General features: G+C 41.2%; 2 protein-coding genes across 2 annotated transcripts in view; both read left to right on the forward strand.

Annotated features, from left to right (window-relative positions):
• The window catches only part of mthfd1l (methylenetetrahydrofolate dehydrogenase (NADP+ dependent) 1 like), a 32,060-nt gene extending 29,504 nt beyond the window's left edge, over positions 1-2,556 (forward strand). Inside the window, exon 27 of the mRNA XM_020097663.2 lies at positions 1,126-2,556. Within this exon, the coding sequence (XP_019953222.2) occupies positions 1,126-1,215 (90 nt within the window). The 3' untranslated portion in view covers positions 1,216-2,556. The remainder of the gene's footprint in view (positions 1-1,125) is intronic.
• Positions 2,557-6,898: 4,342 nt separating this feature from the next.
• akap12b (A kinase (PRKA) anchor protein 12b) overlaps positions 6,899-12,562 on the forward strand; it is a 40,273-nt gene continuing 34,609 nt past the window's right edge. Inside the window, exon 1 of the mRNA XM_020097568.2 lies at positions 6,899-7,250. Within this exon, the coding sequence (XP_019953127.2) occupies positions 7,116-7,250 (135 nt within the window). The 5' untranslated portion in view covers positions 6,899-7,115. The remainder of the gene's footprint in view (positions 7,251-12,562) is intronic.

The raw sequence follows: 12,562 nt of genomic DNA on the forward strand, positions 1-12,562 counted from the left end.
TCACACTGTAGCAGTGGACAGAACCAAAGTCTCATGATCCCCCTGCTATTAAAACTTATATTGAGTTCCAGTTATGTAACTGACTTGTGCAGCGAGTAACATTTATATCATTTACATTTTTAATTCTTTCACCTTTTCATATATAAAACGCAGATTCCTATTTCTACATATTTAACAAATTAAAAGTGTGATTGTTAAAAATCCCTGAGCATTGCCTCTTATCTCCGACCACTGATCTTGATCCATGGTTACGGTAGCTTCTATCACCACTATGACTCCTTCATTTAGTCTCATCTCTGTAAGCATCCATATTGTGATGTCAGTGAGAACAAAGCAGCCACTGTCGGCAGCTGAATTCATCACCGCTTAAGTGGAGGTTGTCAACACGTTGATCGTCTGTCTGTCTCTCTGGAGTTACACGAGTCCAGATTATAGTCATTGAGTCTGTGCACGTTGATCCTATTCTGTCTCATTTACCAGATTTAGATCCCAGATCTTAATGGATTCTCGTCTGCATGGTGTATAACAGCTGTGTTGTGGTGAAGCCTTCCATATGAGCTGCTGTTATTATATAGATTGTGATCTTACCTTCTTATGAAGCACCATTGTCACTGACACTGACTGTTATGAAACTCCTGTTTTAAAGACTCCCAGTTCATTCATTTAGCATTGTTACAGACTACTTCATTACAATTGTCTCTGTGTGAAAAGTAAGTTCAGTATAAGGTGAGTTTGTCTTTCAGTACTGATATAAAAATAATAATCATGTATATTGCAATGCTGGTTTTCCTTCTCTCTTCCTTTGTGTTTTGATTTATATCAGTTATTCAAATATACAGTTTAAATGCTGCACATATGAAAATGTCTTTGAATATTTATTGTAATAATCTGAAGACTTTTTAAAGGTGGAGTTTTCCTTGTGCATTTTATTTCCACTGTCAAAATTCGGTGACACCCTTTTCACATTTGCCAGACGATCCACTTTGATTGTTAAAATAGAGCCTGAGCACTTTTACAGGGCAAAGCATTACAGCTTGAATTCAAGCATCTTCAGTCTTTTCCATTTTCGTTCCCTCTGTCCACCAACAAAAGTTTTCACCTGCTGCTTTTCTTCTTTGTCCTCAGATGAGCACGATGCCCGGCCTGCCAACCCGACCCTGTTTCTACGACATCGACCTGGACCCGGTCACAGAGGAGATCACTGGGCTCTTCTGAGCACGCTCCAGTTAAAGATAACCATATAAGTATTATCAAATACACATCAATAAAAGATATTCCACCATTCCGGTCATCTCTCAGAGCTGGCATTAGAGATCATTTACAAGTAGTTAATGTTTATATAACCTGTTACATGAGGCTTTATTTACAGTTTACTACATTCGCCCGGTGCCAGGCCTCCAGTCTGTGAGGCTGCACACCCTCGCGCACGGTTCATCAGCACAGGCTCTCTGCTGCTTTAAAGATCTTCAGCTCCATGTGTGCATCGTAAAATTCATCCATCCAGCGCACGTCTGACAGGTTTTTATTGCGCTTCCCAAACGTTCACTTTACATGTTCTAAAGAAAACCAACAAAAACAAAAACGCAGATTACAGACTCATGCTTTATTTGCACTTTTGAGTGATGAGCCAAAGATTGTCTCCGTATGGAAAAGTTACTAAAATCTTCAAACCATTTTGAAAATGTTTTTGTATTATTCTTTTGTGGAAAAAAAAAAAAGCGACTCAAATGTCTTGCTGTGGTCCGTCAGATGTTATGTGCATCTTAAGCTTTTGTGTATTTATTAACTAAGTTGCTGAAGTCCGCACAAAAAGCCTTTTATGATATTTACTTCTTATTTACGTCAATACTCTAGTTTCCTGAATCTTGAGCTGCTGTACTACCTACGTGAAAATGTTGCACTCCTTGTTTTAAGCCGGGTTTACGATATTTTCAAGTGTACTATTTTATGTGATGAAATATATCCAGCCTGAAAGTGCCTGTAATGTGTCACATTTCAGTGTTTACTCCAGGAAACTGTGCAGCAGAGGAGCTAAAAAATAACCCCACTCGTTTAATAGATGCCATTTCCTATGTAAAATAACACAGTTCCTGTTTTTCTCTTCTTTATTTCATTAAAATGTTTTAATATGTTATGATATTTGTGGGGGTTTCCTTAATTTCAAGCGAGGTGTGCCTCATCTGCAGTAGGCGACTGTGGGAATTTTACATTTGAGTACAACATACTCATCTTCCCCACCTCTCTGAGTTGCTCACACGCAGGTGGTGGCTGGTTTACATGCAAACTAATGAATGTATCGCTGCTGTTGCAAGACAAGCTAGTTTGTTTGTCTATTACCAAATCCAGAATCTGTGTCCTGACTTGTGCATTCATGATTTAAAGAATTTGTAATAACATGAAATGCCCCCGTAACTGTCATACGTTTTGTTGTAGCCTAAATCGAATATTAGATTTGAATCCATATTCATTATTCTTCTTATAGACGGTTGTGTGTTAAACATTTTGGTTCTCAGTGATGAAATGTGCCTTTTAAATAAACCTTGTATTCACTCCAAAGTGTTCGTGTGTTCTTGCACCCAGCGTTTGACTTGTTCAGCTGTTGTTTTGAAACTGTCTTCTTCTTGTCTCCTGATAAAAATAGAAACCTTTCTCTCCACATCACAACTTTTACATTTTTCATCATTGTCTTGTGTTTTACTTCCCAGTTCCTCTTTGCTCCCACATGTCAATGATTGCGGGGGGGGCCCAGGCAGCACCCCCGGGTGTATCACCTGTCATTATGAGGTGTTTGTGTTTGCAACATGGAGCCCATGTACATGTGTGTGCCTGTCATAGCCGGCATTCCACACCTGCTCAGTCTGTTATTCCCTGTGTTCGCCAGGCAGGATCTGGCACTTATCACTACAGTCAGGGCGGCAGGAATGCTCTCATTTGTACAGCAGTGCTCCAATGGCATCACGTGTGTGTGTGTGTGTGTGTGTGTTTGTGTGTGTGTGTGAGACAGAGACTGAACCCTCTTGTTTTGAGCTGATGACAGATTTGAAGACATGGTGTTGAGGTGGTGGGGGCTTCGTTATTGCTTTGTAACGCGCTGGAAAATTCCCTGTTTCGTCACGTTGGAGTTGTTTGTGTTGAGCCTCTGCCTCGCGGTGGTGAACGCTCCGCTCGTTTGAGCTCTCATCTTTTAGCTCTCATATTTAATAGAGCGGCTAATTTCAGTACCAAGGACAGGTCCCTGGAGACGCCGGTGTGGGTTTAAACTCCTGGAGAACGTCTCGGATGTTTCTGCACTCGATTCACCCTGTTTCATTTTGCTTCTTGTTAATCTGATTACTTACAAACTTCTTGCACCATGGCTTTATTATAGCTGATGTCAGACGTGCTGAAATGTGGAGATCCCCATGTTACATCCTGCCTCTGCCTGCTGCTCCACCCCCCCACCTGAAGGCCGTGGAGAGTTTCTCCTGCTGCGTCTCTCCCCTTACGTTTGCATCCTGTCACGTTTGGTCCCATGAATTATCCCAATTATGCAAAATTGTATATATGCCTTCCTTTTTTTTTCTCCCATCTTGTTTTTGGAGCTTAAGCCTCAATTTGCTGCTTGTGACAAAGTATCTGTCTGCACGGTGCCTTCACTCAGACTTGGAGCCTCGGGGCCACATTCTTCACTTCACACTGCCTGTGTGAAAGACTGCATTTCACAACATTTGGTTGTCACATTTAAAGATGTGTGTGTGTGTGTGTATATATATATACACACACACACACAAATATGTCTTGTTTAGATGGTTGTTCCTGATCTCCCCCTGTAGTTGGTTGTGTTGAAACATGCGCCGTGCCTTTTAATTTGCTCTTACCTCATTAGATAAGCGGTAAATCTCCCTCCCCCGTCTAACTCTCCTCCTCCATCCCCCTCGTCTATCAGATGACATCAGCACCGCCACTGATGGATCTGCCACTCTGAAGGTCATTGATCACTTATCTGCATGTGCTGCACATGTGTAATGAGGTTTACTTGTCTCGCTTCGCTCTGTCTTGTGGCCGCACATGTGTCGAATTATTCTGTGATTTGATTTTCTGTGACAAGAATTATCAATATGTTGCTTTACGAGCCTCAGATCATTATGTGCCACAAACGTGATGACACATTTTATTAATGAGGATTTGGACATTCTGTTTGCGTCATTTTCAAAATGTTAAATATTAGCTTTTCCTGTCACGATGGACATTATGCATCATATTAAGGCATTAATGTCCTGAAATGTTTGCATTAATCAAATATTATAATATAATTGAAAACAACTCAGTTCATGATGTGGAGCTACAACCATATCCACAGTTCCAGCTTTTCTCGTGTGCTGTAGAAATGTTAGTAGTTCAGCTCGAGGGCATATGTTTCTGAGATTCTGTCAAACAGTGTCTTATCTTTGCTCTATCCCTTCTATACAAATAACTATTAACAGATACGTCTCGACTCCTTTCATTCAGTAGAACTCTGTAGTTCAGCTGCTTCATGAACTCTGATTTTATCAAAACAGATAAAACTGAATTACATTCCTGTGGAAATAATTGAAGAGGCTCAGAGTTGTGGCTCTGTTTGTGCTACCATGCAAGCTGGAATGTCATCATGTGTTTTAAAGAGACAAGACAGACCATAATACTTTGGGGGTGACATGTTTTTGAGGATGTTGTTTAAGATGAAAAGAATTTAAATATTTCAGGAGTGACAAATACAAGTCTCCTAGATTACAGGTTTGTGGCACAAAAAACTCAAAAAGCATTTTCCTGTCTCCTCTGAGTATATCTCCATTCTTTTATCTGTGTGGTTAGAAAACATCTTAGGGTTACAGAAAGATATAACATGTTGATCTAGTGTGTAAAACCGATATTGGAATAAGTCAAAGAAGTCAACATTGTTAAAAAAAAAAAAGTCCCAAATTACCAGAATCCCCCAAAAGATCGATGAACTGATTATTACACCAACAAAGAAGAAAAAGGACAAAAAGCTCTTTGTATTACACGTAGACTGATTGATTCCGCCAGAGTTTTCCATTAGCTCATCATGTGTCTGTGGTTACTTTGATTTGATAACGTTATGATTTCTTTAATTTGATTTTAATCAGCACTGTGGATGGAGGAGCTCTGAGGCCGTACAGCGTGACAACACACATGACGGTAACTTTCTGTAGTTTTGCATCACTGGTTCCTGTGGCCAACAATGTTATGAACTGAATGTTTGCATTGTTCTTTGTAGACTTTATCCTATAGCAGATGAGTTTTAGTCTTCAGTCCACACATCCAGGTCTATCCAGACAGGTTTTTGAGGGCAAGTCATGTCCCAAGAATTTCTGAGAAATTAGCCAAACTTTCTGGTCTTAATCCTGACCTTTAAAATATAACAAGAAACTATTAAGAAACTGAAACTCACAGCAGTAACGTGCAGGTCGAGTCAGTCAACGTTATTTTACGAGGTCAAAACATGAGATTTAAGACTCGAAACACATTTTAAATGAGGCATTAGGAGTTTTTTTTTTACTTCTGAAGAATCGGTCACCATTTACTTCAATTGTATTGGATTTGGCTGCAACGCTGTTTACCCCTGGAACTCCAAAAGTGTTTTGTGGACTCAAACACCACCCCCAGTCGGCCTAGTGGGGAGTAGATAATGAGTAATTTTTCATTTTTAGGTGAACTATCCCTTTAAGTGTCAAAGAAGTCTTGTTTTTGTGACTTAAAGCTGCACTGATCAGTTTATCAGTTTATATTGAAACGATGGCTCAAATTACTGCATAAGTGTGTTAGTTCCATACATATGTATTGCTGCAAGTTATATCCTCAGTTTATTTCCCATCTATTGAGTCTTTTTCTCAATAAAATACTTATATGTGCTATATTTGAGTATTTCTCTGTTCGAAGTGTTTGTTTGTGATGTTGTATACTGTGTTTAGGTTTTGCTGCAGCGACCCTCCATCGTCCATAGGCCTGTGTGAACTTGGCTTTGAGAGCTCGGGCTGTAATTTGCACGTTCTAAAATTCCAAACAAAATACATGGCCCGACCTGCAATTAACGTTTAAACCTGAACATCATCTCCGCATGAGAGAGGCAGAGCTGCTGGACACATCAGGGCCGACAAGTAGAACTGTACGTAGGATATGTCAGAGGGATTCGATCGGGGAATCAAAACTGGATTTTTCAACTAATAAACCATGAAAACATCAAACCAGACAAACAATGAAGCTGCGTTTATCGTTAAACTCATAATAAATTTGAATGATTTTCATGTTGAACTGTGTTTTTACACAAACCAGAAAGAAACATGGCTGAAAACGTGTCAGCACATTACGACAAACGTTTATTTGCATGTAAAAGCAGCTGTTACCTTCTCAGCCAGAAACAAGGGAGAATAAAAAGAGAGAGGAAGATGTTTTAGTGATGAAATATGTTTTATATATTACACAGTTTTACTACAATTGGGTGGGGAAAAGTCAATATCCTTAAGTATGAAGTCCACATTAGTATTTGAATGTCTCTGTGTGTACAAGTAGTATTTCTATATCATCTTTTTCTCCCATCATGTGACCAACACGTTTAGATTTAAAAGTTCCTTTTGTAAGTTTGATGTGTGCAGGATTCACTCTGATGTGTCAGTGAGTTTTTCTTACATCTCTAATCTCTTTGAGCAGAACTAACCTTCTTCCTGTTTGGGGCGGATGAACAATAATCACATTATAAGATCTGTGTTTGTGTTGTGTGCGTGTTGTGTGTCTTTCAGATGCTGCATGTCTTTCCTCCATTAGTCTGTGATGCTGCAAGGCGGAGCCCTATTTGATTCTGAGGGGAGGAGGTGGTGATGGAGGAGGAGGAGGAGGAGGAGGGGGGTGTCCTGTAAGAGTTTGCTGGTCCTCCTCACTCTTCATCACTCCACATCCAGGTCACCCCGGGGCGGAGCAGCCTACACCGCACAGCCAGCCGGACGCGTCTCGGATACTCTCCTCCTCTCCAGTTACACGCACTTCTCTCTCCGTCCTGGTCGCAGCCGGAGGCTCGGTTCATTTCTTTCAATCCAGAGCCAAAGTACCCACAGACAGGGCCTCCTTCATCACCGGTGTTCGCCATGGGAGCAGAGAGCTCAGTGCAGCGGGAAGGGAAGAGCCAGGAGGAGGATGCGTCAGCTGCAGCCTCCGGAGGGGAGCTGAGCGCGGAGCTGGAGGTGCTCCGGGAGGAGGGAGGCGGCGGGCTCGACTGCAAGGTACCGACTCCTCTCACTCCATCCCCCGCCACAGACACATACACGCCTCCCGGCACAGGAACGCAATGTCACCTCTCTCACACACACCACTGCGTAACTTTATGCGTCTCTACACATGAGCCAGTTTACCTGTGTGTTTGCAAACATACCTGCCTCCTCCTCCTCCTCCTCCTCCTCTCCTCCCTCCTCCTCCTCCTCCTCCTCCATCATAAATCCTCTGTGCGCATCGTGCTGCAGAGCTCACGCTCCATGTGCGCACCCAGTTTTCTGCTGAGTAATGTTTGGACTTGTTCTGCAGTAAGAGAACAGAACCCAGACCGCAGCTCAGCTCAGCTCAGATCTCCAGACTCACACATGGACTCAGTGACACTCCGGACAAACAACAAACACATTGATGCTGTTGTTTTTATGAACCTGACATGTTTAGAGGTCATGGACCAAGATGGATCACTGAATTAACACCATAAGACCAGGCTCATATGATTTTTACACATGTTCTGTCCAAAATCATGATCTAACTTTTAACCATTTTACTCCAAATATGTACAAGAAATAATATATAAATACATAAGATATATAAAATATTGTAAACAGTCAAATTTGGTTGTAGAATGTTTCTTTTCAGCAAAACTTAAATAGAAATAGAAACCTTTCTATTTATTCTACTATTAACAAATAAAAACATATTTCTCTAACAGATGTGGAGAGATTGCATTTTGTAACTTCCAACTACAGGGAAGCATTAAAAAATATAAATATATGACAACAGCAATTATTATTGTTAATAATATTGATAATGATAAGAATATTGATTTAATCATTATTATTGACGATAATAATAATAATAATGGTGTGTGTGTGGGGGGGGGGGGGGGGGGGGTGTATACTTACATACAAATTATAAAATGTAATGTGAATCTATAAATTAATCGTTTTGAATATCTTCATGATGAAATTATTTGAAGTTATTTTTTAATTAATCTCCTGATTATATTTTTGAGTAAATGTTAGTAACTCTCCAAAAGAGGAAATTTTATTTCTACAATAATAATGATATGATATGAACGAGACAGTTAATTAATTGATTATGACGATAATTGCAGATAAAATCTCTGTCAGTCAACAAAGCAATAAATCAACAAATCGTTTAAACTCTACTTCAAATAATCAAGTCAAATTAAACTGAAATTTTACTAAGACCCCAGAGTTTGATAAACTATTAATGAATAGTAAAATTGCTAAAATTCAATAATATAATTAGAGCTTTCCTACATGTAGCTGTGTCACTGACACACTGAACTACTGAGCACAGACGAGTTTGTCACATGATTCCAGATCATTTCAACTAGTTTTCTGTTTCAATCACTCCTCTCACCAAAGCAGAATATAGATATTCTAGTGAAACAAACCCCTGATCTAATCTGACGTCTTTATCACTCAACGTGTTTTTTCTTTTCCTGCCCTCGGCCTTCAGAGTGTTGTGCTCCAGATGTCGTCATGTGAGGCATCCTGTCCACTCAGCGCTCTCACCTCGGTGTAAATTGCTCAGCTCCGTGTGAATGAATATTTGGAAGGTGCCCACTAATGACAGTGCGTGTTCCGTCACCTGCTCTGTTCACGCCTCGTATAACCTATTGGATTTATTGATTTTTGGCAGGAGGCAGGTCAGCGGGTCAGATTTTGTGGCCCTGACTCTCCTCCCGAAAGGTCACCACGGAGTTTAATGACACAGAGGGAGACACAAAGCACCAGAGGCTTAACGTCAGGATTTAACTCACAGTTGTGTTCATTCGCTCTTGTGCGAGCTGTCATCACAGGTATCATCAGCCAAACTGCGGTCGTGTTGTTGTTTGCCGTTGCTCTTGTATTCCCAATCAATAAAAAACATGATCAGCAGCCAAAGCATCGGAGAAATATTCAATCATTCATTCACAGAAATTCAATAATACACATAATTCAATTCTCCAAGCTGTCAAACACACTGACGTAGAATCTGAGACAAATTTGAACTGGAAGAGCTTCACAACAGTGAATTTCATCAATGTGACATAAAAGTCATATACTGTGACGGTAGATGGGAAATGACAGATGTGTTTTGTGCTGAACAGGATTTTTTAAATTGGGCTACGAATCCATTAAAAAAAAATTAAAAAGCGAGAAAAAGGCTTCAACCAATGACCAATTTCTTTGTTCATCAATCTACAGATTGTTTATAGACACGTCATTTGAATTTTTCAGTTTTGACAACATCAGAAAAGAATGTCAAATTGTGGTCACAACTTCCTGGAGACCAAGAAGGTGTTGTCATGTTGTTTGTTTTAGTCCAACAGATAAAGCATAAAGTTCTTTCTGCAACTAAGCAACCAACTGCAAATAGACAGCCTGTTTCCTGCCCACGAGCACGAGCACGGCCAGTGTTTACGTGATGTGCATTTTCAGGTGGGTTAGTATTATTTTTGGTAGAGTAGTAAAACCCTCATCTGGACGGTTCTTGTTTTAAAAGCTATTACGTAGTGTGGATGGAGCCTGTATCTTTGACTCGTTCGTGTGGTGGATTTGAAGTTTCTCCTCCTGTGTGGTCTTCAGTGCTTTGTAACTGCAGCTAACAGTGATGTCACAGTCCACTGACCCACCTGCACTACACTCTTACATCGCTGCAGCAAGGTGAGAAGTGAAATCACTGGGGATCAGCAGCAACACGACTTCCTGCAGGTGTTAAGTTGCTCTTTGAGCCGTGGAGACAATCGGGAGGTCGTGTTACTTCAGGATCTCGGTGACAAATGACTCGTTGTGATTTTTCAAACATTACTATAATGTTAAAGTGACAGAGGAGGTCACAGATTCTTTTCTTCCTTAACTCCCCAATCTATTTCCCTTTCTTCTTCCTCAGCTGCACAAGAGCTTTCTGTAAATACATGTCCATGTACTCACTCACTCTAAGGAAACAATAGCAAACACACAGCGGACAACCACCTGAACATGAGACCTGCATCACATGTCAGGTTCTCCACCCATCACAATTGCGTTAGCAGGTGACTCCAATGATCCCACATCCTGTTATGTTATATAATGTGCGCTGATTAAGGCTGGTGCGTTCCTGTATAATGAGCTGCGGCTGATCAGAGGCTGCCGTGGCTCTGATTATCCTGTTTTTTGCAGGGAGAGACAGAGGGAGTGGAGGGGGAGGTGGTGGAGGAGGAAGGGGTCAGACAGAGGATCCATTGAGGATGGGACGGGACGGGGGGACAAGCCCCCAGGGCCCCTTATGTGCAGCGGCCCAAAACAAGGGGAAGGAACCGACAGGGTGGGAGGTGGAGCCCCGTTTTGCTGTGTAGAGTGCGGGTGTGGAGAGAGAGAGTGGAGAGAGAGAGAGAGAGAGAGAGAGAGAGAGAGAGAGAGAGAGAGAGTTAGTGGGGGACCTGCCAGTGCGACATAAAGGCAGAAGAATCAGCCGATTGTTCCTCAGTCCTCCCTCCTGCCTGGTGACAAAGGTTGAGTGAAAATAAAAAAAAGAGCAAACTCAGGGTGAGTGTGTGCGCGTGTGTATGTGTGTGTGTGTGTGTGTGTGTGTGTTTTGAAAGTGCAGGTACGAGCCCACAAAGCGATCACAAATCCACTATTTGTACCCTAAACATGCTTATTCTGCATAACAGGCAAGAAAACACCAGCTGTTATTTAAGCAGATCTAAAACATTATGTTATTTTCCAAATCTTAATGTTGAGTCCATCTATTCGTACCATAGATTGAACAAATAAAGGAACTGTTTCCAATCTCTAGTCGGTATATCTAGTTCTGACGCAACATATTATTTAGTATTTATCATTCTCATGTGATTTTATTCTTCATACCCTCGGTGGCCGAGGAGTTTTCTCTTGAACGACACTGGAGATGCACCAGGCTGTTGTTTTCTGTTAGAAATTACACAAAATGGCTCCTGATTGATGATAACACTAAGACAGAGGAGGACAAATCATATGTGTGTGAACGTAGAGCTGTGAGAGGGATGGCTATTGAGGAACACAGGTTCTCTCTCTATCGTTCTCTCACTCTCTCTCTTTCTCTCACAACTCCTCGATGAACCCGTTCAACCCTCCTCCCTCCTTGTTGCCGTTTTTTTGCTCGTCATCCATTTTTCATCGGCTCTGGTCCTGATGCAGCACTAACTGCATCACAGAGCAGAGAGGGAGGTGTGTGTGAGGCCATGTTGTGTGTGTGTGTGTGTGTGTGTGTGTGTGTGTGTGTTTTATGACGTTGTGTCTTTAGTGCTGGGGGGCAGCTGTCGGAGCATTTGAAGGACAATCACAGCATGTTGGGTGCTGTAGCAGAGTTTAGTCTCTGTAGCTCAGCTGATGTTTACTGTATTGACCAAACACACGACTTGTACGATATTATTCCTCATCCAAACACACAATGACCTGAAAAACACACAGCAGTGACTGCATTTACTCAAGTTTCTAAAATTGCAGACGTGAAAAGTTTTGGTTTGCTTGTGATTTTAACGCTGATGATATTTCCAGCAGCTTTTTTTAAAAATGTCGTTGAATCAGCTTCACACTCGGCATGTTTATTTTGAAGGGCCCAAGGAAGTGCAATGATAATGCCTTATATAATGGTTCTCCTGTAAAAGACTTAATATAATTTATTCATTATCGTTTCAACCTTGATTCCTGAAAGACAATGTTTTCAAAACTTGCCCAATCTTGTCTTTCTTTAACCTTTAAGATAGATATATTTCCTTCAATGAGTAATTCATTATCTTATCTCACCTCATGGATTAGTCCAATGCTGCGTTTACATCCCTCGGCCAAAATACGATAGTTTATCTTCAGTGTCTAAAATGTAGCTGCTTGACCTTTAACAAAATCACAGAAGCATGAGCACTCACTCACCTGCTTTAGCTTCCCTTCACTCGCTGCTAGAATCAAGTTTAAATTATAACTCTTTGACTATTCAGGCCCTGAGTGCACCGAGCTACTTGGCTGAACTTCTAACTCATTGCGCTCCAGCTTGAGTTCCTCTGATTAAACTCTGTTGATAAACTGTTAGTTATCATCCTGTTCCAAGCCGTGAAGACCAAACAGAGTTTTTACTGTTAGTGCTCCAACCCTCTGGAAAAAGCTGACCCAAGGAACTCCAGCTTCTTTTAGACCAAAGACTGGAAGTAAGAACTGCAACGAATTGTAGATATTCAATTTCTGGAGATTTTTGTGCCAGAAGCCGAAGTTAAATCTTCAAATGAGCCCATGTGAGAATACGGCGGGATAATGTCCAGAGGATTCACAGCGAGTGGGCGCGTTGATAACATTTCGCA

Source organism: Paralichthys olivaceus, chromosome 19, assembly GCF_024713975.1.
Source record: "Paralichthys olivaceus isolate ysfri-2021 chromosome 19, ASM2471397v2, whole genome shotgun sequence".
NCBI lineage: Eukaryota > Metazoa > Chordata > Actinopteri > Pleuronectiformes > Paralichthyidae > Paralichthys > Paralichthys olivaceus.